General features: G+C 40.9%; 2 protein-coding genes across 6 annotated transcripts in view; one reads left to right on the forward strand and one right to left on the reverse strand.

Annotated features, from left to right (window-relative positions):
* Positions 1 to 27,320, forward strand: part of LOC105921033 (zinc finger protein Aiolos) — a 51,479-nt gene that overhangs the window by 4,818 nt on the left and 19,341 nt on the right. For 2 of the 4 annotated variants that reach the window (XM_036137081.1, XM_036137084.1), the window contains exons 1-2: positions 8,417 to 8,528; positions 9,175 to 9,262. The gene's annotated coding sequence lies outside the window, so the exon portion shown is untranslated. Of the gene's footprint in view, positions 1 to 8,416; positions 8,529 to 9,162; positions 9,263 to 27,320 lie in introns of those variants that run through there. The other 2 variants (XM_036137082.1, XM_036137083.1) reach the window with 2 other exon arrangements.
* LOC105921160 (insulin-like growth factor-binding protein 4) lies at positions 125 to 26,267 on the reverse strand. Of its 2 annotated transcripts, none has more exons than XM_012856868.3 (4): positions 25,305 to 26,267; positions 12,286 to 12,446; positions 6,161 to 6,286; positions 125 to 3,608 (listed from the first exon to the last, which is right to left on the reverse strand). In XM_012856868.3, the coding sequence occupies exons 1-4, from the start codon at positions 25,654 to 25,656 to the stop codon at positions 3,471 to 3,473; spliced, it is 777 nt and encodes a 258-aa protein (XP_012712322.2). In that variant the 5' UTR covers positions 25,657 to 26,267; the 3' UTR covers positions 125 to 3,470. The 2 variants fall into 2 exon arrangements, with proteins under 2 accessions (XP_012712322.2, XP_012712314.2); XM_012856860.3 differs by having other exon boundaries at positions 12,286 to 12,449; positions 25,305 to 26,264.

A 27,320-nucleotide genomic window follows, 5' to 3' on the forward strand; every position in this document is an offset into this window, starting at 1 on the left:
GACGATAAACTGATATAACCTCTTGTACTTACAGCCTAACATACCAACATTAATGTGTTTTATGTTACAACCATCCAGTTCTGTTAATACTGCTTCTCTCACTAAGAATTACACAGGTACAGAGTAGTTTCTATCATATTTTAATTGATACATTACAATGAGTACATTTTATTTTCAGGTCAACATTATTAATATCCGCTCTACTGCACAGTCCTCTTCTAGACAAGACAGACGTCCTCTGTCTCTGGTTTATTTGTATGCATGCAAACATTAATTCATACAATCTAGACATAAACAGATAATATAAGATGCAAACAAGAACAGTCTATTCTCAAGAAACAGTTTAAAACTGCAAAGTCTTAGATCAAGCAGCTTACTATCAAGTAACTATGCACTCAGAAGGCATTTAGAAATGAAAGATAAACGTCTTTGTTTTCTTTGCTAAAGGTTTAAACTTTAAAACAAAGAAATTATTTTCAACATGTTTAGTGGCATAAAGATAGATTCAGGTAAAACATTCATCTGTGGCCCATTGAAATATAGATGACTGTGTTTTTGTCTGTGGTTGTTTGTCATATTTCCATGTCTGAGAAGGGTTCTCTAGCACTGTCTTCGACCATCAGTTAATTAGAAATAGCATTGAAAACCTTTACATTTTCAACAATATTAGTTAAACTTTTCCTTGCATGAAATACATTCTTCAATGAAAGGATAAAAATTAATCAGTTCCTTGAAAATTTTGATTGATCTATTGACATGTAATGGTTGTGAAGAGCAAATAAAAGAATTCAAAGTTTGCATTAGATAGCGGTGGCAGAAAAAAAACAAGAATGCAAAAAAACAAGAAAACACTCTAGCTGGAATTGTGCATCTAAATAAAGCTACAAGGTGTAAATTTATAGAAATTGAGCTTGTTTTTTTTAATAACCATTTATTACGCTTTTATATTACTATCTAAATTTTCTTCAAAAAATACAATAGGTAAAAGGGGCAAAATTAGTCAGTAATGGGCCAGCCCATACCAGTTTTCTTAGTTTAATGTGTAGACTTCTATTTTGATACCTAAGACTCTTATGTCATCATTGTTCTCACAATAAATAATTAAGAGGAGTTTTTTCCCTTCCATTTTGTCAATGTTATAAAGTTGTATTCTTTGACATTAAAATTTGCAACTTATTTTCCATTTGACCACTGTTATGATCTGCGTTTGGGCCAATTGACCTTTATGGAAATATGACAGAGTATGAGTCCTGATTAGAGCTGCACAATATATTGAATTAGAATAATCATCGCAACACCACGCACATGTGTGCAATGTCACAATTTCAAAGCACCAGTTGGATACAATGTTTGTATATTTCACTGTCCCTGAATTATTTGCCATCTAGGTCATTTGTCTAGATCTTTGTGAAAGAAATGGTAAAGGTTAGGGAAAGTTACGGTTATGATAGAGAAGAGAGTAGCATGGAAAGCCTAGGTTAATTGGAGTCGATAGTGTCATTGAGATGTTCGTCAGTAATATTGCAATGTCATGTTTTCCTGATATTGTGCAGTCCTGCCCCAGATCCTACCAGAGCAATTCTGGGTGACCTCCTACTGCTGGTAGGTTGAAATTATTGTCACAAAGCCATATTTCCCTTACAGTAGACTATGAGTGGATTGGAGAAAAGAACTTTAAATTCAAAATGTCCTGAAGGCGGGTATAAGCTGACGTATGGTGGTCAGGAAACTTCTAATGACTCCTTTGTCAAGTACAAATAAATTTGAAACTGTGACAAAGAAAATCTGATCCCACCAACGAGGCTTAGTGTTTGGCTAGTGTCAATCCTTTTCTTCACAGTCTCACTTTCTATTCAAACTTTGGTGCTTTTGGTCTACACAAAACACGAACCCAACGACAGAAATAATAACTTTCAATGAACATTCAAATAAAGCAGTCCCCGTCTAAAAAACGTTAAAAAGTTTGCTTAAATCCAGTACTCTGTTCTGAATGCCCACTAGTACACCTTATTGCAATTAGCTTGCTACTAGCTAGAGCTACTAGTTACTTTCTGTAATATTACACTGCTAAGAACATTTCTTTGTTTCCTCTGGATATTTGTGGTAAACATGCTGCAATACTGGATTAAAACACTCAATTTGTGGGTTAGAAGTCACCCAGAGGTTATTACAAGACGCCGTTTTGTTTAACAGAAATGCTCTGCCTGCTTTAGAACACTAGCCATTTGAAAATGTGTCAGCAGCAATGATAGTGCAAAGATGAATATTACGTTTTCATAGTTTCAAAGAAAAGGACAGCGTTCAATAGCTAAAGCAGAAAGCTGCACACACAGTTGCTCCTCACATACGCCAATGCTAATTCCCCATTTCTTTTTCCTTTTTTTTTTTGAAAACAATTGGCCAAAAAAAGTGCAGAAACCTCCTTCGCTTAACATTATGGCACAGTCAGAATATAGCACCGTGAAAATCTTGCCAAGCAGTCTGCTGGGGAGAAATCCTGTATGCCGAAGCAAATCCACTCAAACACAAGGGTCGTACTGGCATCTTTTAGCACCAGCTGGAGAAAGAAGATTAGCCTATCAGCAATGTACAGAGTTGTTAGCAGAGCAACGCTGCCAATGCTTATTCTGCTACTGATGCTCATCAGAGAATACGACGGTGTTGTTCACTGCCGGATGATGAATCAAATCCGCAGATTTTCTTGCTTAATTTCACTTTTCACTTTGGTGCTGTCGTGTGAAAGGCTATGGCTCTTTGTTTGTTAGCTCACAAGGGTTTTGCAGTGTTTGCCAGCCCCTTCTCATCATTTCACAGAATCCGTCCCTACATTTTTGCTACTTTTATGCTGTCGCTCAGTTAAACTCTTTATCATGCCGTTGTGCTTTATTCTACGTAGAGAATATGAGATACAAACAAAAAAAAAGAACAAAAATTGCTAATGAGCCATATCTTTCAAATCTAAGTATTTCTGGATTGTCCTGATTCAGTATTTCCAACCATCCTCGTGCTCCAGAAAGAAGAAAACATCAACAGCTTCTGTTGTTCATTGGGTATACTTAAGTGGAGTAAATGCTTTTTGGTCACTTTTAGGAGGATTACATAAAAGATGTTAGAGTCTCGTACATAGATCACATGTACAGCAACCCCTTTCTGAAGAAGTGTGTTCTGTTTGTCTACCACCTGATGCTTTAAAGCGCACATGTTTAAAGACGATCTGTCTTAAGTTCACATGGTAGGAACAAAACAAGACAAGTGCTCAAAAGACTCAAGTCACGTACGCTCACATACAGAAACGTAATAGTAAAATAACTCAATTTAACGGTTTTTCTTTCTGTTGCACAAACGCCACAACCGTTTGCCTTTGGTAGAGGAAGGCTGAAGTATAAAGTCCTTTAGTCATATGGTCCTACTAACAGCACCAGTAAATTCAGCTGGTCCAGCAAACCCAATCTGTCTCTTTTCTGCCCCCCTTAGTCTCTTAGGGTTGCGGTCATTAACTGGTGGCAGTCCAGATCCCCACGCAGCTCCAGGGGCCCCGGCAGCCTCATGCCCGTCTTCGGATCCACACACCAGCACTTTCCCCGATGGCCGTCGCGTGCGGGATGGCACTGTGGATGTAAAGACGAAGGAATTATTCGCAGAAATGCAGTTAGACTGATTGCACTATTCTGTTTCCACATAACTTTATCATTACAGAGGAACTTTGGGCAAAGCACACCACTTCACAACATGGCTTCAGTTTGTTAAGGCTTGAAGGGTCTGTAAAGCCCACTGTAGCCATTCTGTTGTAGATTTACTGGTGTAGGTGGGCCAAGCTTCAGCGGTCAGATGGATGGTCAAACATTTGACTCTAGAACTATTTGGTATACAGATGAGTTCATGGTCCACTCAAACAGTGCACAGTGGCCTCATCCTGTGACTGCAAATTTTATTTATTTTCTTAAAAAGCCAGGTTGTGCTGTTTTATTGATATTTTACAGATAATAGACCTTCTTTTGGCAACCCTTCCAAACAACCCATAATTGTTCATTAGTTGGATTTGGGCTTTTCCAAATTTTGCAATGTTAGTATGACAATATGTTGTTGTGTCTCCAAATCAGAAAATGTGTTACAAACGATTTTTGTTGAATTAAGCACCCACTGCATTGATTCTAATAATTGCTCAGTCCAAAGATTACCTTCACTACTGTATTCTATGTGTGTGTGTGTGTGTGCGTGCGTGCGTGTGTGTGTGCATCATCAAATATGCATTATCAAGCTAATCTTTCTTATGCAGGGTTATCAAATTAAGATTCTTTGGAATTTGCCCCCTCCAGATTGACGGCCAGCGGCAGTTGCCTTTCCTTCATGTACCATTCTGCTTACAGCCTCCAGGAGAGCAAACTGTCAAAAATTCTGTTTTTATAGTGCTTGCCACACCAGCTTTTGATCAGTTGACTGAGTCTGATTTATTAGCATCACCAGACTGTTATTTTCCCTCGTAAATCTTGTAGAAATGGCAAAGATGTATTTTTGTTTCTTACAAATGCACCTGTAAAGTCACAACTTGAATCTGGGAACGGGTTTACATCCAGCCAATAGGATTTGACAGTTTCTTGTGCAGAGCAAACTCCTATTAACAGAATAAAGTTATAAATATTAACTAATGTATTTTTGTGATTTAAGAAAATAAACATTTCTCTCATAAGTAGAAATATTGGACTGAAAAGGAGTGAAAGAGCTCCCAAGTCCCCCAAAAAGTTTTTTTTTTTCAAAAGAAAACTAGAAAACATTGATCACCATAAAAAATACAAATAAGTGTAGCTTTATTAACAAAATAAAAAAATAGTATAATCCCTGTGGGTTTTTTTTTGTTAGAATGTGTGTGCGTGTGTTTAAGAAAATTCAACCATCTAATAAATGTAACAATTGGCTACCATGAAAATCCAAATATTTGAAGAATATGTGACCTAGATACCTACATAGCTGCAGAGGAATGCAGACATTGCTCTGCATGTACTGGATGAGCAAATAAGCAGCTTGCTCTTTTGACTCTTTACTTTTCGTGGCCAGTGTTCTCTAAAATGGTGCGAATTCTTTTAAATCCACTCTGGTCGATAAGCAGTAGCCACTAACTCAGTTGTCAAACGCAATACTCCAACACCTAATCTTTTAAAGAGATCAAAATCATATGTTAAAGTAATTCACAACAATCTGGTGATTAACGTGGCACTAAACAAACAGTAAAACACATTTGGGTAATTAGATTATCAGATTCAAATCCCCACATTCCCCCTGTGAGCTTTCAGCTGTTCCCGTAATACGGTTTTTGCGTGCGTTCGGACCTTTTAACAAGATGATTTCAGGTTTTTTTTTAAAAGCTTCTAACACTGCCGGCTAAAAAAAAATCTCGGCGCAACCCCGGCTTAAAATTGGTCCCAGTCGTCCTTAATGACCTGTGCTTTGCTTCCCTTTGGGTATTATCGCGGTGCAGTTTTAGTTAAACAGTAAACAGATGCCTGAGAACCTGAGCAGACTTAGATACTTTAACCACGTTACACAATCAGCATAACTCAGACATTTGATGGCTGGTGCCTTAGCAGAGCTTTCTTTGTATCACACAGTCTGAGTCTGCAACTTAAAGTGGTCTTATCTCTGGGGTTTTTTTATGTTCTTTGATTCTCTCACTCTTATCTGCACGTTTGCTGAGTCTTGCAAAAGCAGGATAACAAAAGAAAAGAAAAGAAGAAAGAAAAAAAAAACACAGCAGCTGCGTCCAAAACCTAATTGCATCCTTCACAGTGATAAAGTGACTGTTGTTCAACAGTTTAGGGCAAACTGCCTTACACATGACATCTTAATTTCTGAGCGTAAATCACTTTCCACACCAGCTTGGGAAAACAAGGCCTTGGCTTCACCGCGGCAGTCTGTTTGGAGACGCTTTTGTTGATCTTGAACGAGTAAGATAGTATGTCATCGTCTGCGGGGCCTGTTTTGAGTACTGGCCCACAGATTGCTGATGCGGTCTGAAGAGAGACGTTTGAAGTTTAAAGATCTGTGTTTTCATTTGATTTGGCGTAACAATAGGGATTCGCGGGTTCACCAGAAGACATGGCCCAAAGAGCTGTCTGCTCGGTGCTTCCAGAAAGCTCACGCTGAGTTCGTGCTCCGAGTCACAGACCTGCTTTGGGTGGAAATCGCCGTTCTTGTCACAATTAGGGATGGGGATGGTGAAGAGGTCGTCATGGGTGCGGCTGTTAGATGCCAATCTGTCCAGTGCTCTTTGCAGCTCAGCACGGCACGGCGCCTTTTGGGAGAAACAGGTTTTTGATTAGACTCATGTGCAGCATCCTAATCAGTTGATTTGTGTACGTACTGAACAGCTGCAAAAAAAATAAAAATAAAAAAACTCACCAAAGAAATGTGGAAAGCTGAGTTAAACTGGAATAATAGTAAATATTACAACAGGAAAACTACAAATAAATATTTGGAATTTAATGTCTTTTTGACTTTTTAAACTTTTTTGGCTAATTTAGAAATATTTCCAGCTGCATATGTAAAAAAGGTTATCCTCTGATACAAATGAGCTCCTGTTTTAACAAAACCCTTTGTTTGGAGCAAGGTGACCTTTTCAATCATCTGCTTAATAGTTCAGGGTCTCCCTTTCCCCTGTTTTTCAGTATTATAAAGCTCCAAATGTTTTCAGGGGGTGACAGGACAGACTGCAGGATTGCTAGGTTTGGCACACAGACCCTTGTTGTAGATGGTAATGCTCACAAATCACTTTCTCCAAGTTAAGTCTCAAGCAAGCATTGACAAGCCGCACCATATACCCTGTGTATATGGTTCAAAAGTCATTATTTCCGAGCGTAGTGGTGGCACAGGGGTAGCGTGCACAAATCATGTATGGAAGCCTCTGGACGTGTGTTAAGGCTATCCTGGGTTTGAGTCCTGCACTTGCTGCACGTCTTCCCTCTTTCTCTCAACATTATTTCCTGTCAGCTTACTGTCAAATAAAGGCTACTAAAGCCACAAAAACAAAAATATAAATGACATTATTTCCATTATACGTAGGGATTAAAGTCGTTATTACCAAAGAAAGTTCCGCAGGGATCTGCAGCGTTGCCAGTGTTGGGCTTCTTTTGAACACATTGGGCTGGAAAAAAAACAGCCTTGGACGGGTTGTTAAAATTTGGGCTGCTTTTCACATCATTTGACGGGTCTTTAGAAAGTTTTCATAGGAAAATCTTGTAGAAATAGTTGTCATTGTGTCGCAGAAAAGCAGTTTAAATAAAAACCCATTTCCTTGCACTCATTTTTATTAGTTCTTCTATTTTGGAATGCCTAGAATTTATCAAACCTGACATCTTCAATGATTTATTGTCATTGATTGATCAAGTGTCTCTATGAAATGGTCAATGTTAGTAAACACCCCAAATGGGGTAAAGAGTTCAACCGATCAACTTAAAAATATTTCATGTCCGTGTGTGAAAGAGAACTGTTAGATTGAACTATACTCGGTGAGACTAAAAAATGTTGTATTTAGTTAGATATGCAACACATGTTGGTAGGCTATTGATAACTTTTTTTGCAGCTGCTATGTCAACATGATTGGGGAAAGTGATTTTTGCTTGTAGTATATGGTTGCCTGGTTGCACATCTTGAGGGTGTGGTTATATGTTGTGTTTGGGCACTGAGCTATATAATACACTGGAGTGCTGATTTTGCCGAAAAACTGAAGTCACTGGCCGCCATCTTGCTACTCCCTACTCTCACAGAATCCCATAGGATTTGGTTGCAACAACAAGCAGTTTTCTGACTGAGTGAAAACGTTTCATAGGTAATTCTACAGTCAGTGGATGTACTAACACTATCAACTACTAGGAAATTAGGTGCTGAAATATTTTACATGTTATTCATATTAAATATACATACATGTATATATAAGTATGTGTATATGTATATATGTATATATATGTATACACATATGTAAATATATGTTTTTGTATATTGTTATTGATATATTTATAAATGTTAAACATATATATTTAAATGAATAAAATGCAAAATATTTCAGCACATGACTTTCTCAGTACTTGATATTTTTAGAACACAGCATAAAAGTATATGGCATTTGACATTTTAAAAGTTTTAAGCCCCCCCCCCCCCCCCCCTCCCTGAACATGAGAAAATCCTCGTTATTCGATGCTGTAGCGCACATATTCCCTAGTTACTGGATGAAAATAGGGAGTACCAATATGGCGGCTGGTGGCTTCACAGCGACTCGTTCATGACGGTGATTAGCACTCCAGTGTATTATATAGCTCAGTGTGTTTGGGAAAAAAAAAAAAAAAAAAAAAAAAAAAAAAAAAAAAAAAAAGCTCAGTGTGTTTGGGCTGGAAACTGTCAGTCAGATCTGGCAACCCTGTTACCCACTGCACCTCCCTTAGCAGACCTGGTCACGCATTCTGTCTAGAGATTGGTCTGTCTTCTTGGAAAATTGGATGTAAGCTTAAAACACAGGAGCGCCATCAGTGATTTTTATTAAGGTAATGAAAGTTCTTCTGAAAGTAAACTTTGCATGATAAAAGTCCAGTGCAGTGTGTCTGCTAACCCAGAGTGTAGGCGACCTGACCGAGCTAATTAGCTACCTGAGCTAATTAGCTAATGAGCTAACTAAGCTCATTAGCTAACAGCGCTAATTAGCTACCCAATATTAGCCTTCTGTCTTTCTCCATAAAGAAGCAGATAGGAGTAGTAAGGCAGAAAGACATTATTTTGCACTATAAGTAGATTTATCTAAATCTTTTAACTATATTCTGCCTTTTGTTTCTTCAATGTTTTACTGTATTCATCCACCACCCTGTATATGTGTAATATTAAATAAAATGGCTTACTATCTTAGCTAACACCAAATTGTATCCCCTAGTAAATTAAATGCGCTTTAATTCTTAATTCATCTCAACATATTTAGCTGAAAAGAAGAAAAAAAAACTAATTAGCAATGCATTTGTCTGACTACATGAAACTGTTGACTGTCAGCAAGCCACTCATAAATACATCTGTAATGTTATTATTTTAGCAGCAGCAATGCAACAGCTGTTGCTTGTTTTTTAAAGATTGTTAGATCGTGTTATACTTATTGTTTCAAATGTTTGTGTTTAATACAGTGAAGCGGTGGTACTTTTTCTTCAGGTCAAAGCGGGAGAATCTCATGGCGGGCCCAAGATGTGTCAGAGCACGCTTGGAGGGGATCAGATGTTGCTCCAACACCTTAACTAGGGTGAGCTTTGAAGGAAAATGTTTAGGCTTGCTTGTGCCAGTAAGAGGTTCTCACAGTATGAGAAGCTTGAACAGAAATTACATAGTTTTACAATATTTCGGTAATTTCACAAAGATTAGAAATGAAAATGCAAAACATGGTTTAATTCAACTGTATTTATCTTAAAACACATAAGCAACAACTATACTACCTCTGACAAAAATATCTAACATATGGTTTATAATAATGTTAATAATAATAATAATAATAATAATAATAATAATAATAATAATAATAATAATAATATGAACACCTGCATCTTACTGTGCTTTTGCACAGAATAGTATACGTTCCTGCACTTTAAAAGTTCTTCCTTTGTTATTAATCTTAATATTTTCCTTTTTTCTGCTAATGGAAATATTTTTAACTGACAAATGTGTCTTTCTAGTGAGCGGGGGGGAGGTTTTTTTAGTCAGTTGACTGGCATTATACTGCATCAGATGGTCGAGAGGCAACAGCTCTATGCTACATACAAGTGAAGAAAACTCCAGTCCCATTTGACACTGACACACCATCCGGATTTATAAAATGTAGGAATACTATGGTGGAAACCTTATGCAGTTTTGAAACCATCTGCTGGTTGATATACTCTGGTCCATGACTCTAGCTCTTGAGGTCTGGGTTCCTACAACCTTTAGATCCATATGTGGTCCAGTGAACTTCAATCAAATGGCCTAATTACATCCTCAGCAGGAACTCAAGAGTTACAAAGTCCAACTAAAGGACTGATTATTTGATTTGGCTGTTGAAGCAAAGAAACCTCTGAAAGTTGCAGGGAAAGCAGCATAGATAGCTTAGATTATGAAAGTTATGTTAACTAAGTTGCTAACATGTGTGTTTTAGAACAGATAAGCCTTAAATTTGCTTAAACACATTATATTTCTGAACTTCTATTAATTAGATAGTGGCAGAATTTGAGCAGCCTTTAAAAGTCGAATAAAAAAAAGTATTCTATTGTGTTAACCATAATTCAATAAAGAAGTTGTTCTGCATTATACAGTTGTGAAAGGAAAACCTTTGATCCCCAAAGAGTAAGATTGCTCACTTCTAAAGAGATGCAGTCTTATCCTTTGGTAGCTTCAGTTTGTTGTAGAGAGACTGACTGGCATCAAAGTTTGCCATTTACCGAGTGAAATAAGAATGTGATCCCCTACAACACAGCCTGAATTCTGGCTCCCACAAACTGGTAAAGTTCCCATGTGGCAGATGAATCAATCAATTACAGATGCACCTGATGTCGACTCATCACCGGTGTTAAGCACGTTTGCCACAAAATCAGTTTCTTTCATGCAAACTTCTCCAACATGATGAGCAAGACCAAATATTAGTCAAACTATGCTGAAAACAATACATACAAGGTATTTGGATATGTAAGAAAATAAACAGAAATTTTTGACACCTGGTTTGGAGATCCGTAAAATATCCGACGATATATCGATAATAGAAAAAAAGGTCAATAAAAGGTTCAATAGAATAGTTTTCCTTTTTGCATTCTACCCTATCATGTAGGTTAATACTAGTCTCTGTATCCTCCAAACCAATCATAAATGCAGACCCAGGAACGCTCCGTCACCAAGCGCCGCACCTTTAAAGAGTTCAAAAAGCACATATGAAAAAAATAAATTATAGTTTTGGTAAAAAGTTGGTTGAATATTGGGTTGAGCTAGAATTCAGTGTTTGTGCGTTCTGTATCTAAAAATAGGTTGCTAAGCAACAGCATTAAATGGCCATGGCTGCACTTAAAATAAGTGTTTTGAATTTGTTGGTAATTAGCGCTATCGATCAATATGATTTTTATTTTATCTATACGCTTTTTTTTCCCTATATCGTCCAGCCCTATGGTCGGGTGACGGCAAAATCGAGACTTTGGGTATCAACACAACACACACAGGTCTTTGGGAGGTAAATAAATGCTGGGTATGATCCAAAGAGCGGCATCTGTCTGGAGAATGTAGTGGGAGTCATAATGCTGTAAGGATGCTGTTCTGCTAAAGTACACCCGAGGATGACTTCACCAAAGTGAGGGGCCGTCCCTAAATCTTGAATCAAAACGGTGTTTCTGCAGTCAATACACTGAAAGTGAGTCGTGTATGGGCCCCCATGCAATATTTCCAAGATTTACCTATCTGCCATCACGGCGGAGGAGTGGATCGAGAAAAGTCACTTAGTGTGATCTAGACATTCCTTGGACCTTACTACTCAAAATCCCTCTTGGGATGTCTGCAAGTCTGATGCCCAACCACAAGAAATGTTTAATTGCTGTATTTAACAAGAAAGGGTTTTCTGAGTTTAAGTTCCCTCAATTATAGATAGTGTCTTTTTGAACTTTTAATTGATTTGCTTTTTTAATGCAGTTTTGATTCATATTTTGTCTCATCACCTCAAAATGCAACAACTACAACAAAAATAATTAGTAGCGTCATGAAATGAAAAAAATAAGCAGACTTAAATGTCTTGCGTATTTCTGCGATTCTATCTTCATGTACAAATGGTTGAGAATCAGTTTGTCTGGGCCTTACAGTTGTGTGTGTGAATGGAAAATACTGTCCGGCTGCGTTCTCAAAGACAAGTTAGAACCTCCCATATCTACTTTGGGTGGGGGTCTACCTACCAGTGGACAGCTGACATTAATCTGTGTGTGTATTCATGGCTATGCCATGTTTTCTCTGTGTACATTAAGGTATTAAAACATGAGGCTGGCATTGACTAATGGACTGTTATGACCGTTCCTTTGCCAGCAAACACAGCAAGCTGCACACTGATGCCAGTGTGTGTTCAAACTTTATTCCCCAAGATGTTTATTTAATGTTATGGTGTGTAAATAACTAATTTGTGGAATTTATAACCTCGCTGTTCCACTCGAAGACCTTTTTAAAATCCTAATGTGAAACATCTGCCTGGGGTTTAGGTATGTATTGGAGCGCAGATGGTCTAGTTGTTGTTTTTTTTCTGTTGTTTTCTGTTAAGGTGATCATTTGTCTCACCAGCACTGGCTTGGTCTCCTCTCTGGCGCTGTTGCTTCTCAGATTTGTGGATTTCAGAGGGTGTCGTGCCATGGTCTTCTGTATGCAGCGCTTGTCCTGTGGACTGCACCGGATATTGCTGTTGTTTGGGTGTTCAGGGATGATCTCCTCCTGTCTTTCCACTGCTAAAAACATGGACATGGAGAGGATTTAGTTTTCCAAGGCATGCAGTTTGTCTGAACTTTTTTTCTTTTTGCTTGTTACATGCTATTAATTACAGCTTTATAATATTTCATTTAGCACATCCAGCCATTCTGCTCTACTAGTCTTCCTCATCTTTCATTGCACACTCCCTCACAATCGTAGATACAGCTTGAACATTTTCACATTTGGTCACAGTACAACCCCACACAAATTGCATTTTAAATGGAACTTTATGTGTTAGTGCATTTTAATGCCATCCCCAAGTTCTTTTTGGAGGTATGTGTCTACCAGCTTTGCTTTTCTGGAGCGCAAAAAAAAAAAAAAAAAGAAAAATCAAATTGTCGAATCTGGTGCACCTTCTGTACGTAGTTGACAAGAATCAGACAGAGAGCCTGGTGGTGCTGAGGGCTGACTGCTCACAGCAAAGATGACAGGCAGGTAGGCGTCCGGGAGACAGGCTTGGGTCACGCACAGGTTGTCAGAAACAGGGCAGAGAGATCCAGGGGCTTGGCAAGGCCTCCGGGTCGTGTGGCACAATTCCAGGTCATGGTCCAGAAATCAGAAACCAGCGTAGATGTCCGACAGCAGGGGTCAAAAAACGTGGCAAATGGGCCTGGAGAAACGCTGGACACTTGTTAGAGGCTTTCAATAATCTGGCACTGGTCTGCTGTCGGCAATGAGCCTAAAAAGAGCAGGAAACAGGTGTGCAGAACGAGGTTGATTACGCAGCAGATCGGAGAGGCGGGGTTCACAGTGTGCAGAGCACGAGGCATGATTATCACCAAGCCTGGGAGGATTGACAGGACAAAGATCATGATGCAGCATCAGAATGCCTTATGGTTTTTGCTCTTCCGTAAGGACAATACCCGACTATTCTCTCGCCCACAGAGTCTCCCACCTGAGCTGCGCACCTCTGCAGCTCCTCCGGGTTACTTCGTTAGATCAAGGCTCTCCTTACCTGGCACGTGAGTTTAGGCGGGCGGGCAGTTCTTGGTGGGATTGCAGTTGTGCCTTTATACTATTTCCATTTTCAGGAGATGGATGTAGAAGAGCACAGTGAGAACAGCTGGAGCGCTACAAAGAGGAGATTACGCACAGGCGGACTCCCTTTACTAGTTAGGTTACTCCTAAAAGCAAATAACTACCCTGGATTTTATGCTTATCACAGTGTTCAAAATTCCAGACAAAGTAAATTAAAGGAGGTTGTTGGAAAGTGTCAAAATGTGAGGGGGTTAAAAGGGACGAAGCCCTGCGATCGGGCTCTGTTCCCCAGCGCTGACCTTAAGCACCCTTCAGCTACCGTGTTGCAACCAAGCTCTGCAGTGTTTCAAAGTGATGTTCTTTCATCCTCTCTGCGTTGTGGTCAGCACCACGTTCACCTCTGTGTGCCTATAATTGTGCAGCTCTTTGGGCCCGAAGGCACCCAGCTGCTTCCTGAGGAAATGCCCCCCCCTCGCTCCGCTCTCCGTCCTCGAGAAGGCCTCAGCACCGTTCGCTCGGCTCCGAATGGAGGTTGTTAAAGGGCATTCGCTCTGTCCTAGGAGGGCACCGGTCAGTGACTGTGGAGGCAGGAAAGGCCAAAATATTTCATAAACGTTGTAATCCTTTGTGCTCAGGCATTTTTCTGTTTACTTGTGGCTCGAAAGAACTTTGGCACCAGTATCAAAGCTCTTTTTAAGTTTCCTCACAGCACACAAAACATTTTTGCTCTGATCGCTAAGCCAGATTTTAGCTTTGGCTAGAGCCACTACCAGACATCTCGTTATTTGCAGTTTGCCAAACAACAGCGAAGCAAAGGTTCAAAAGCCTCTTTCTAAGGATTTTTGTTGCTCTACACAGCCTCCCATCCAGAGCAGTCCTGTATCTACTTTACGTTTGTGCCTCTCAAGCAAGAGGGGAAACCAGGAGCTCAGAATCGGCTTTATTTGCCAGGTATGCGTACACGTACGAGGAATTTGACTCCGAGCTGAACAATGACCGGCTTTCTCAGAGCCACGTAGACAGTTGTGTTGCTTGTCCGAAAATGGAAAGCGTCTCTCAGCTGTTTTGTATTTTTAGTCTTGTTGGTGTTAAGCACTTTCTTCAGGGAGAAGCGGCAGCATTTCAGCTGCTTGCTTCACTTTGTCCTTTTGCTCTTCGTTCAGCTCATACTTCTCTGATTCCAGGGGTGGGTCAGGGGTGGCACGTCCTGTTTCCTACCCTGCTGTTTTACACGCAGGAAGTCGCTACTTCTGCGTGTAGCTTCACTTAAAATTTTTCCTACGCTATGTGGCACTGACAGGAGATGGGTAATGGTAATAGCAGGTGAGGATGAATTGTGATTTTAGTTGTTGTTTTTTTTGGTTTTTTTTTTTGAAGGCCTCGCAACAAAGAATAATGTGTGCTGTGCTTTGTACACTGCAAAAACGGATCTAAAAAAAAAAGTAAAATGTTCTTAAAATTGGTGTATTTATCCTTGATTTGAGCAGGTAAATAAGATTATCTGCCAATGTAATGAGTATTTTGACCCCTAAAATAAGATAATTAGACATACTGCACTTGAAATTAGATGACTGAGATGGATTGTTCCTATTTTAAGTGCAAAATTCTTATTCCATTGGCAAATCATCTTATTTACCTGCTCAAATCAACGACAAATACACAGATTTTAAGAACATTTTACTTATTTCTAGTTCCGTTTTTGCAGTGTAAAATGCTTCATACACCATGAACCTCTTCACACTTTAAGTTAAAACGACAAGACCCAATGCGTTTTCCGTGGGGTTTTATGTAGTAGACCAACGCAAAGTAGCCCATAATTTTGAAGGGGAACGAAAAAAAAATATCTTAGATGAAAAATGTTTGAAAAAATGAAAACCTGTGTTTTTATTGTGGCAAGCATTTTTTGGTTAGCGGTGCAGAGTCAGTACTTTGTAGAAATTTTCTGCAATTACAACTCTGGAGGTACGGTATGTCTCAGAGAAATACATTTCGTCCACTTTTTAAATAAAAATAGGTAAAGGCTAAGGAGACTGGGTAAAGATAAGTCTGTTAACGTCGACTTTCAGGTCTTGCCGCTGGTGAAACCTTGTTTGCCATCTCAGAGTAAAAAAAAAAAAATGAATGGCTTGTTAAATCATTGTCACATTTTTTGGATTTTTATCCAAACCATTTTGTAACAATGTGCTTCAGCACTGCATATCAATTAGATTTTTTTAGTATTTGTTTTTGAACATATATGGAGACAAATCGTCATACAAATACTGCTTTACTACATACTAGTTTGTATGTTAATTTAATTTTGTATAAATTCAAACCCACACTTTGAATTGGTTGTGTTTTGTATCTCTATTTAGGCCAAAACAGCGGAGGAACCACCTGCAGGAAATTACTGTATTTCTCTGATTCATACAATATTTCCTTCTTGTAGACAGTAAACCGATCACACTGGAATTTCAGTGTATGAAATGTTTATTTATGCTCTGCCCATCAACAATCAGTCAGATGGACTCTTACTTCCTAGACATGCCCATACCCACACGTGTATGTTATTGGTGGCTAAAATATTAAAGCTCCAGGAAAGAGGTGGAGACATGTTGCATTGATAATTTAAGAAAACATCTGACAGATGTAAGTGAATCATAATAACATTTCTAGTTTCAGCAATAGCATATTTTCTTGATAATGTGCAGACCTGGAACAGATTATTAAACATTACTTTAATCAGTTGTCAAAGTAGGTATGAATTATGCATCTGACAGCACCTGTCAGACTGTCTGGAGTCTGAAATGTAACTTGGAGTATTTTATTTATGTACTTCTCTGACTTCAGGATCTGAAAAGATTGGTCCCTGTCTTAGATGACTTTTGAATTGTAAGAAAGTAGACGGTGACGCAGGAGCAAGAGAGTTCGGACTCACTTGTCTGGACACAGTGCCATTGTGTGGTCGCATGTCTGCTGCTATAAAGACTCCAACGGTATTTGGTTGAATGCCACAAACAGCTGGATTTTGACTTTGGCCAATTTCTCTGCACGAGTTGGTAATGTTTGTATTTGGCTTGACTTTATTCCAGTTCAGTACTTGGGTTCAGCGTGAAGTGAGTTACAAACCCTGCCACAAAACTTCGCTTGGGTCCTCCTTCCTTTCTCCTTCACCACTGTAGCTGAATGAGAAACCCTAATGCTTGCAAATAGCAAATTGTAGATATGACTGGGAATGCCTAAACTTTGTTAATTAGGCTGCAGAGGGGGAACGTTGAATTATTAGTTCGACACATCAACAGTCTGCTTTTGTTCAGGTTTCAAAACAAGATCAGTATCAGCACGATAAGTAAAACTGGGCCAATATTAACAACCAATGTTTATTTCCATGCACTTTGTGCCCTTAGTTTAAAGAGGGGGAGGGGAGTGGGGTGGTCATGTGGTTTTTGTTTGGTCATGTGACAGTGAGGTACTGGAGCCAGGATAGTGGGCTTTTTTAATGAAGCATATATATATATATATATATATATATATATATATATATATATATATATATATATATATATATATATATATAGAGAGAGAGAGAGAGCAGTGTGTAAATGTCAAGACTCAAAAATATTGAGTATTGAAATATTGAAAAAATATGATAAACTAGCAAAGTTTTCAGTCAGTACAAAATGTTACAAAATTTGATCATCACAGAAATGTAAGTGTGTAAATGTAAGCTTTTGGACTATCTGCGGCCGACTGTTTAGGTACAAAATACAGCCTTCTTTCTGCCACGGGACATTTTGTACTGACATTGCCTCAGTTTGTACCAGCTTTAGGTACATTTCCTCCCCTGTTTTGTCATCTGATGATTTAAAGTCATTACTGCGATCTTTTCATTGTCTACTGTTACGATGCGAGGTTATCTGACTCCCGTAAATGAAGGTCACTCACAGTTGCTTTGATTTGATCAGGGGTCAATAGGCCCCAATCTGATCAGAACTACAGTGAATGGAAATATTGTGTAATATAGAATATCTACAAAACAAAGCTAATCCATCTCTTCTTTATATTGTGTTAACGAAAACCTGGTGGTTTCGCTGCATTAAACTTGGGCTTTTTAAAAGGATGCATATGATTTCCAGCACATATCTGCCTTTCATCTCCTAAAAAGCAAGAGACAGAATTGTATTACACAATGCTAATACAATACAAGTACTTTTGTGTTTTTCAAATGAATGGAGATATTGTGTAATATGTTATATATAGATTAGTACATTAGAGGCAGTATTAATCTGATGATAAACATAACTTTTCTTTCATTTGTAAATAAAACTCTAGCAATATAGACTGTACTCAGTTTCTACATTTTGCTCTTTATCTGTGGAAGACAATGCAGATCTTTATGAAAGAAAACATTTAAATAAAGACCCTGGGGACTTTAAACTCAGAGCTAAAACGATCATTTTAATGTGATTTCTTCCACATGCCTCAATAAACTGGTGCACCATCTTTGAGTTGTTGCTATTGCTCCCGCGGCGTCAAATAAAAACAGAAGACTTATAATAAACACAGTGTGTTAGTTTGATGAAAACCAGTTTGGACATAATTTATAATGCTGCATCTCCTACCCTGCCAGATAAACCATAAAAGCAAAAATAAAATGTCAAAGTTTTTTGATTCAGCCAATATGTCAAAGACTTAAGGTCAAACATGATAAATCTCTGCTGCAGTTACCCTGTCCTAACCGTTTAGTTGCGATGAAGATCCACTGCTCCCCTAAAATCAGGAGGATCGTGTTCGTTCCCCATGTTGGAAAAAGGCAACAGTAAACTTCTTTCAACAAATGAAAAACATGAAAAATGATAAATGCAAAAGTAACAAAGACATGAGAATTGATCCCATGTACAGTCTGTTAGATCCGCCCTAATTCACAAATGATTTACTCTGAACAGCAGTGTTAAAGTCTGTTAATCTAAATTATTTGCAAAAGTTCTGTGGATTTTGAGGATCTTTGGTTTTAATGAGCTCCTCCTAATGAATTTTCCTCAGGAAAACAAAACTTATCATGATCACATTGTTCAGTTTCCTCTGGGAAATCAGACATTTATGCCGTTTTTAGCAGTTTTCATCAAACAAAACAGGACCAAAAATTAAAAAAAATCTTAGTCTATGAGCACTTTATAGGATGAGTCCTAGTTTTATATTACACTGCCCAGTGTTGCATTTTATTCATTGTACTTAATTTTTTTTTCCTAATTTTCACCCCACTTAAAGTCTGTGGTCTGATAATTTTCCTCCTTGATAGGTAAATCACAGTTATCTTGTGTGGAAGTAAATGAGCCATTGTTGATACAAAATTAGTTTGATGTTTCTTAATATGCTTTTAATTTCTCTTCTTACTTGTTGCGCCTGTTTTAAAAACTTTAATGTTTTAAGTTATTTGGGAAATAAAGAGAAACGCACTGACAAATACCGTATTATTTTTAATTTCCACATGGGGGGCAGCACACAGTATTTGTGCTCGGGGGCCCCCAGATGGCTAGCACCGCCCCTGATCTCGCCCAGGCGTTTGTGCAGCAACAGGTTCCCTGCTGGACGCGCTAATGCCAGAGGAGTCCGACCTCAAGTTTTCTTGAGCAGTGAAGGATTTGTTCAGTGTTGTCATTTGAATCTGCTCTAGTTTGGGTCTTCTGAGGCCAAACTAAACATCACAGCCATGATCATTTTTTTCCTCTTTTCTTCCGTCATGCGCCGCGCCTACATCCACTTGAATGTAGGGCAAGCGTTGTGCGCCAAAGCAATGGGTATGAGGCAATTTTTTTTAAAATCAACAAATAGGCTACAAGCTGTAAAATGTAGGGATGCCCCGGTTCACCAAGAGGTAAAATTTAGAAGTGCCAGTACTGCATACTGGCCCACTAAAAGCACTGATTACTAGGCTTCTTCATTACACTATACAGAACACTGTATTCCTCGCCGACCGCAAATTTTACAAGATTCTGGCAGAAAGTTAAAAAGTCATCCAGGCTCAAAACAAAAAAGGCTTTTTTTTATGTCAGAGTATCCGTGTCAGACCTTCAGCTTCCTGGCAAAAACAATTCTTAAAAACGGGTTAATGATCAGCTGGTGTCTGATTCAGTTGTACAAACACTGTTCAACACTAACAGCGGAGCCCATGTCAAATCCCTCTGCCCATTCTCTGTCCTTTTTTATACCAATGAAAGGATTTGAGTAAAGCTAAATCGACATTCGATCAAGAAGGCAAGAAAACCAGTTGCAGCTGCATCTGATTCTGCGTTCAGTTGTAGCCGTGTCGAAACAGGGCTGCTGCATGTTAGTTTGTTCGAATCCAAACACAGCAAACGCAGTGTTGACTCGTTGTTTAGGGAGCTCGAGATGAACTGAAGATACAATTCTTCAGCATTGGAAAGGTATGCCTGCTTCAAATTCAAGTTTTGTACATGGATTACATAATTAATACCACTGTAGAACAATGCGTATAGAAACAAGCTGTTTTCCAAGATACTATCACTCGTGTCTAGCTTCTTAGAAAGTGAAAAATACCTTTGCTGATTTTGAAAAGCAGACTTTGAGGCCTCAGGCTGAACGGACTTCAGCTTGAAGCCCCAAACATTTACGAGCCAGGGATAACAAACGCACACAGGTGTGGATCAGATTGAAAAATACGGTTTAAAGGGCAGAGCAGAACCTCTTCCACATGGCTCGTCAACAAAGAAAACGTTGTCTTTAATTCTGTGATGGGCTATGGGATCAAAGCATTGTCCGCTCCTTCCTTGGAGACTCTTGGTTTCTTCTGTTTTTCAGGAAGGAATTTTATTTTTCTTCTCTATTGAAACCGAATCTGAAGTCATGTCGGTTATCCAACAATATCAGAGGAATGAGCGGTGGTGTAATTGTGTGTCTTTGGCCTCAGGAAGTCTGCCGCAGCAGTGAATTAGGCTAAACTACTTTGGAATGCACATTTGTCTTCCTTTTTTAAGGTGAATGTACAAATATAATGTAGGGAGGTGAGCGGTGCTGTCCTGTTCTCATGTTCAGAGAAGTTATTCTGTTTTAAATCTTGCTGAAAATCACTTAGGAGGTGGAAGAAATGTCACTTTGCTATCAGTAGATGTTGATGCAGTGGCCCATAAAGACTCATTGTCCTCAAAATAATGATCTCATGACCAGGACAAGTTGAATTGTTGGTGTCTCTCTTGGCTTCTAGTTTAGAAGGAGGTCAGAGTGAGCTAATCTCATTTACTCCATCATAACAGCTCCAGCTGTCCAAATGCAAAGCACAGCCCAAAGAAAGCAAACAGACATCGCTAAGGCACATCTGCTAAAAGAATCTCAGATATCGGTGTTCTTATAAAGTTGCCTACTTTGATGCAAGCTTCCAAGACTTTTAAAAAGAAGGCAAGGTTCCAATAACTTGTTAAAAGATTTCAAAAATAAGATTTATTTTAGTATGATGACAGATAAGAAAGCTTTTTGATCATCCAAAACTTCTTATGCCGTTTTCAGACTGTCGGGCTGAACTTTTTTCAAACTACCTGTCGAGATTTGAAAACGGCTACCTTTTCCAATGTCCTGTTGCAGCTTGCGACTAAACGGTAAGAGTAGCACGTGCTTTTAGTTATAGATTTGTTTTATTATTGTCAGCATTTAATTTTAACTCACCTGCCGACCACCTAGAAAGTCTCGCCCACTGTAGCGTACGCTACACCCGTGCAAAGATTGTGGAAATGTGACCGACAACCCAACACCACCACAACGGCGGAGAGGGCTTTTGAAGAGAACGTTTGAAGCGGAGGCGGAAGAAGATCCCTTGTTCATTCCAAAAAAAGTAAAAAACAAAGCAACTGGACTTGTTTTCCGTAGTTGAAGACGTTTCGCTTCCTTTCCAGGAAGCTTTCTCAATTCAAAAAGTCTGGCGTAATCTGGAGTACTAAGCTTTATACTAGTAAAGTCTGGAGTAATACTCAACATTACTCCAGACTTTTTGAATTGAGAAAGCTGGAGAGGAAGCGAAATGTCTTCAACTACGGAAAACAAGTCCAGTTGCTTTGTTTTTTACTTTTTTTGGAATGACCATGACCTGGATGACTGAGAATCTTCACCAGAAGATGCCTTGTTATTCGCGCTTACTAAAAAAATGGGCAAAACAAGTGAACACAGGTGGCACGTTCGACCGCTCGGTACCACCAGTGTCTTAGTTGAATAAAGGTGTGAGATGGACGACGAAAGACATTTTTCATATACGTCCGGATCTGTTGACGACCTTGTTTGTTGGACCACGGCACGCATCCACACACGCACACAGAATGCTCACGTCCATCCAGGAAAGATTAGCAGTCTGTCTGCTATATAAAGAACAAAAAGTGGGAAATGACAACCACACCCATCCTAATCCTGACCAATCATAGAACAGTTGTCGGACACCCTGTGAGAAGAAGGTTTTGCCCAGACGGCGTGTCGAGAACAAGCAGCTGTAGGAGTGGGAGCAAATTTCTCGCTTCTCACAGAGTATGTGACGGCCTTTAGTCGTCACAGTGCTTACAAATTTGTTTGTTGTTTGTCAATCTCTCACTGTTTCACTAAAATACCAATAACATCACCAGACAAACAACTTAAACGTGGTAAATGCTTCGTCAGTGCTTTTTGGCCAACATTGTGCTAAAAATGACCAAATTCTATTTCACCTTTCCCGTGGAATGCTTTAAGGCAACATCTCTGGTAAATCAAGGCTGTGTTACTATCACCTGCTTCAGTGAACAGGATGGCCGAGTGTTTGGAAGTGCAAATGCATATAAATACATTTTCATTAGCTCGGACTAATAGTAGTTAGCCTGGCCACTGGTTCATTGTTTTCTAGCACACAACTAGCTCAAGAATTTGAGTCCATCTGGAAAATTATGAATTCCAAAATGTCCACTGTGCCCCAGTGGTACCCATGCCACAGTTTGACAACAATGAAATTAAAAGTTTCACAAATTGCAAATTGTGCCTTCCAGAATCTGGAATCAGTGACACACTTCAGCCCAGGCTTCAGTCCAGATACTGTGGGATGTGTACTGCATTCTGTGGTGGTCTCAAAACCAAGAAAACATCTAAAGTTTCCATTCTGTTCCCCCCAAATAGGATAAAGGTTTCATAAAAATACAACTATGTCCAGTCACAAATTATTCAGTTCCGGTTTGACTAATCTCAGTATTCCAGACTATGGGCTTTTTTAGTTAGGTGCTACTAAGAAGTTATGAAGGGAATCTCAGTTTCAGCATCTGTACATCGGCATCTTTTGTCAAATACTTAAAATATGGCCTCACAAAAGGTTTATTAAAAGAGTTGGGGGGGGGGGGGGGTTGTAAATGCTTGCGCAATCTAGTGGTATAGGCCAGCGCAATGCAGGGAAACTGAGGACCACTATATTGAGTTAGATTTTTTTCCTGCAGAGGGCTTTAGTATTGAATTTGTTGCAAAGCTAAGCTTTAGAAATAAACAGAACCTAGAGAAATTTATTCCAGACTTCCAACTAGTCTGAAACTGGCAAAAAAAAAAAGACTCGAGCAACAATGTCTCCATCAGCGTGGGGCTTTTATAACAACCTGCGTGCGTCACAGTAAACAGTGTGGCCAAGGTCCAGCTCGACTGACAGCTTTATTTATCAGATCCCCCTGGGACCTGTAGGCGTAGGACTTTTCATCGCCTGACATCAGTATGCATCCGTTCGTAAACGATATCCACGCTCGCCACCAGAGAAAAGCACCCCAATACCTGACACCCGGGTGCTCTCGGCAGGAATGCGGGGACGGATGCCAACACACGCATAATGATTTATTCTGAGTATTAAGACAAGATTGTTTCTAGGAAGAAACGCTCAAGCAGTCTTTTACTTTACCGTGAGATTCAGAATATGAGGAAAGACACGTTATAAACATCAACTGAACTTTCTAAGACTCCTGTTGGATGCATCACTTCTACTATGGTGTTTTTTTTATAATTTTTTTGAGGTTGTAGTGAAATTGAATGACAAAAATTTGTGTTTTAAAAGCATTTTGCGAGCAGAGCTGTTGCACCCAGCCCAAACATCCTAAAATTCCTCTCAGCAAAGATGTGCCTCCCTCCATCCCAGCTCCTTGTATTATGAATCCTCTTGGTTTTTAAAAACCCTCTTCTATTTTTATCTTGCATGTTCACTGTTGCTAGGAGCGGGGCATGGATTCAGGAGATGCACCCCCTTGTTTAATAATGCATAAGTGCAGTGAATGCGCCACAAAGGAAATCTACTGCCTGTGAATGAAGTTGCCTTTCTCCAATTTCCTCGTTTCTGATTGTTTCTCATCACACTCGCTGGATCGCAGAAGCCTTTTGCAGAAGTGATTTACTCTGAGATTTATGGGAAACACTGCACCCCTTTGTTATGACAGACTCCTCGGGGGTGGGGTGGATGGGGCAGGGGGGGGCGAGGGGGATACTATGCACTCAGATTACAGAACACCCAAAAAACAAAAGTTTCCAAAAGCTTTTGTTCTCAGGCAGAAAAAAAAAACAAAAAAAAACAGACATGACTCCCCATTATCTAACTGCAGCCTACATTCAGGGCCGCTTTTAATGGTCAGCGCGACATCAAAGGGCAGCAGTAACGCTCAGGCGCGGACAGATGAAAACCAAGACAAACTGAGACAGCTGCTTTTTTTAAAAAAAAAAAAATCATACTCAAAAAAAAAAAAAATCAGCTTCCTCCTTCTCTCTGACTTCATGCAGTCACGCTAACCTATGCCGGCCTCGCACACACAGAGAGCAGAAGGCTCTAATTTCAGTCCTGGCAGCCAGGGTGCCGATGAGCTCATCCTCATCAAGGAGCTGGAGGCGCTGGGTGACGCGCTCCAAGGCTCTTTGGGGCGCACGGGAGGTGGGGTGGATCGGGTCAGGGGGAGCAGATGCTGCAGTCAGGATGCACCTCCTGGGAGCTTTCTATTGGCTGAGGGCTCACCCACTTCGAGGGGCGATCTGGGAGCTTTGAGCTCAGCCCGAGCAATTGGAGACCAAGATTGAAGATGATGCATAAGATATGGCAACACATTATGAGAACGGTTTGATTTTCAGTTGTCGATATTGTCATCAGGAGAAAAAAAGAAAGTTACGGCATTAAACGTTCCTCCTACAGTGTGATATGGAAGAAGACTTTCTTCTTTTTCAGGGGGTTGCTATAATAAGGGAGGGGGGTGCAGAAGAGCATGATAGCGAGATGAGAAGTGTTAGAAATCTGCAGCAGCAGCAGGAGGAAGGAGGGTATCCATGAAAGAGCACCAAGTGAATTACTGATTGCAGAGAGCGCTAATAGCCCCAGACTGGCCTCGCTCCATTACAGTCATTTCATACAGCGGCTTTTATTACCTCCTCCCATTACAAAGGCACACACACGGACTCGCCGCCGCCACGGTTTACATCCCTGCTCCTGCCTGACCGCTTCCTCCTCGAACCTTTCTCTCTAATCCACTCTTTTCACTGAAGCAGGTAAGGTGTAACTTCCCCCGGCCCGGCGCCGGGACGCTCGCCCGTCTTGAGCCCCGCGCCGCACAGCGGGGGCCCCCCCCCCCCTGTCACAGCGAGCAGCCGGGAGACAGCAGAGGGTCTGTGTGTGAGCTCGGCCGACAGGAAGCATGCTCCGCTTCACGGCTTAGCTGAGATTAGGATGAACACGCGGGACCTTGTCGCAGCCCGCTCCACGGGTCAGGTGAGGCCGAGTGAGCGAGAGGGGCAGGAATTCGACCCCGGTCAGCCGGGGACCGACGGGCTGCAGGCTTGACATTTCCCGCGAGTCCGGCTGGCGGCGGGGGCTGAAAGGGGGATGCGCGCTCGTGTCTGTTCGCTCTTACCTGAGTTCTCCTCCACCTCCCGCTCGTCCGTGCAGACGCCCTGGCCGTGCATGAGGGAGTGCAGCGGCCTCTCCACCCCGCGCGGCGGGTAGCAGCGGAGCCCCGTGCCACACCGGGGCGAGTACACGCCACAGTGCGCCCCTTTAGGGAGGGCGCAGGTAGGGCAGCAGCCGCAGCCCGGCTCGCGCACCGTTTCCTCGCAGCTTTCGGGCAGACGACAGGTGGCCAGCCTCTCCTCGGAGCACACCTGACAGCGGATGGCCTGGTCGGACAGGCACAGCGCCGCCAGCGACAGGGCGCCGAACGTCCACAGGCCCCAGCAGGTCGGAGCCGCGCCACGTCCTCGCACCATGACACCTGCGACGTAGTCTTTTGCCCTTTTTTGTCAGCGGTCCTCTCAGGTTCGACCCTTCCCCGTCCCTTGTCTTGCCTTTTTTGATGGCTCAGACAGACGCAAAGAAGGTTTGAGAGGAAGACTCTGTCCAGGAATCTCTTGATACCTCAGCTGGTTTCTCAGTGCTTCAACTGCAGGGACACAATGCCTCTGCTGTGTCGCCTCTCTTCTTCTGGTTCGGTTTCACAGTGGAGAAACTGGAGCCTGCCTCTTAAGAGCTAGTAAATGTGGTTGAGAAAAAAATTAAAAAAAGAAGCAATTTTTTTAGTTGAGGTTGAAGGATACACAATGGTTTCTTCAGGTGTCTACGGTCCACCTTTTTGAGGAAGCGGCACAGAAAGAAAAACACCTGGTCAACAAGTGTCCAAATGCAAGGCAGGTCATGAAAGGGAAAAAAAAAGCGTTAGAGCCACAGTTTCCTCCTCCTTGTCGGCGTGCAACACGAAGGACCGTCTTCTGAGAATGGCTCAACACCAGCGGCTCTCTTTGGACTTTATACTGGTCCGTAGACACGCCTCTCTCTCCAGGCGCAGCAGAGAAAAAGCTCGGCTGAAGCTCTCTCCTCTGTCTCCCTCTGTCTCTCCAAAGCTTTCTCACACTCGCCGACCTGCAAACTTGTGCGCACTCCCCCCCCCCCCCTCCTTTGCTTGTCCTCTCAGTCCTGATTGCACAGTGGAAAACAGCTGAATTGCCCTCTCGTTTGTTCTCACTCAATATCCACTCAGACCTGGTGTATTTTACGTGACAGGCGGTCTCTTGTATTGATTTGCAGTCTGCAAGATAATGCATTTAGGTTTTTTGTTTTTTTTAAAAAAAAGAAGCACAAACCCTTCAGCGACTCTACTTTAATCAGCCCCAAATGTAGAAAATAGACGTACGATCCTCTGTGGGTAAGTATTGTTCCAGCAGCAAAACAACCTCTGCTCCTTCAACAAGGTCTTGGTGTGTTTTTTATGGCCTCCCCCCCCCCCACCACCACCCCCCCCTCCACTCCCTGCTTCATTATGTCAGCCCCCAGATCTGTTTTCCTCTCCCTTGCTGCTCACAGAGGTGGGCCGCTGTAAAAGGCAAAGGGACACTCACACACCACTCGTCCTGATCCAGCCCAGCCCCCACCGGTCCTAAAAAAAAAGCCCCCCCTACCCTTCAATATTCTGTTTAAACAGCACTGCACAGCAGGGACAGTTTATCATATGTGTGTTTCTGATCATGAAAGACTCTGTACTTTGTTCTTGTTTGCCAGTGTGAGCTGATATGCCCTCCACCCAGCTTTTAATGGCTTTTATTGGTCAACATCTCCCCCCCTCTTTCTTTTTTTTTTTTTTTCTTGTGTTCCTTTGCTTTCATTTTGCCATGGAAACCCAGCATGCATTGTAATGCTTTTGTGCTCTTTCTGCTTCTTCTTTTTTTTTTTTTGTAAGCCGGTGGCTGGTTGCCATAGACGAGCTATGGGCGGCAGCCAAACCTTCACAAGGCACCAATCAGGTGGGCACTGCAGCATCGTTTGTTGCTGGATTCTAGCGGGCGAGTGTTGATTTATCGATGGCGGTGATGCCGTGTTTGTTTACACAGGTCATTCTATACCAGGGCCAAATTGGCTCGTGTTGAGTCGTGTTGGAACA

This window comes from Fundulus heteroclitus, chromosome 5 (genome assembly GCF_011125445.2).
Source record: "Fundulus heteroclitus isolate FHET01 chromosome 5, MU-UCD_Fhet_4.1, whole genome shotgun sequence".
Classification (NCBI taxonomy): Eukaryota; Metazoa; Chordata; class Actinopteri; order Cyprinodontiformes; family Fundulidae; genus Fundulus; species Fundulus heteroclitus.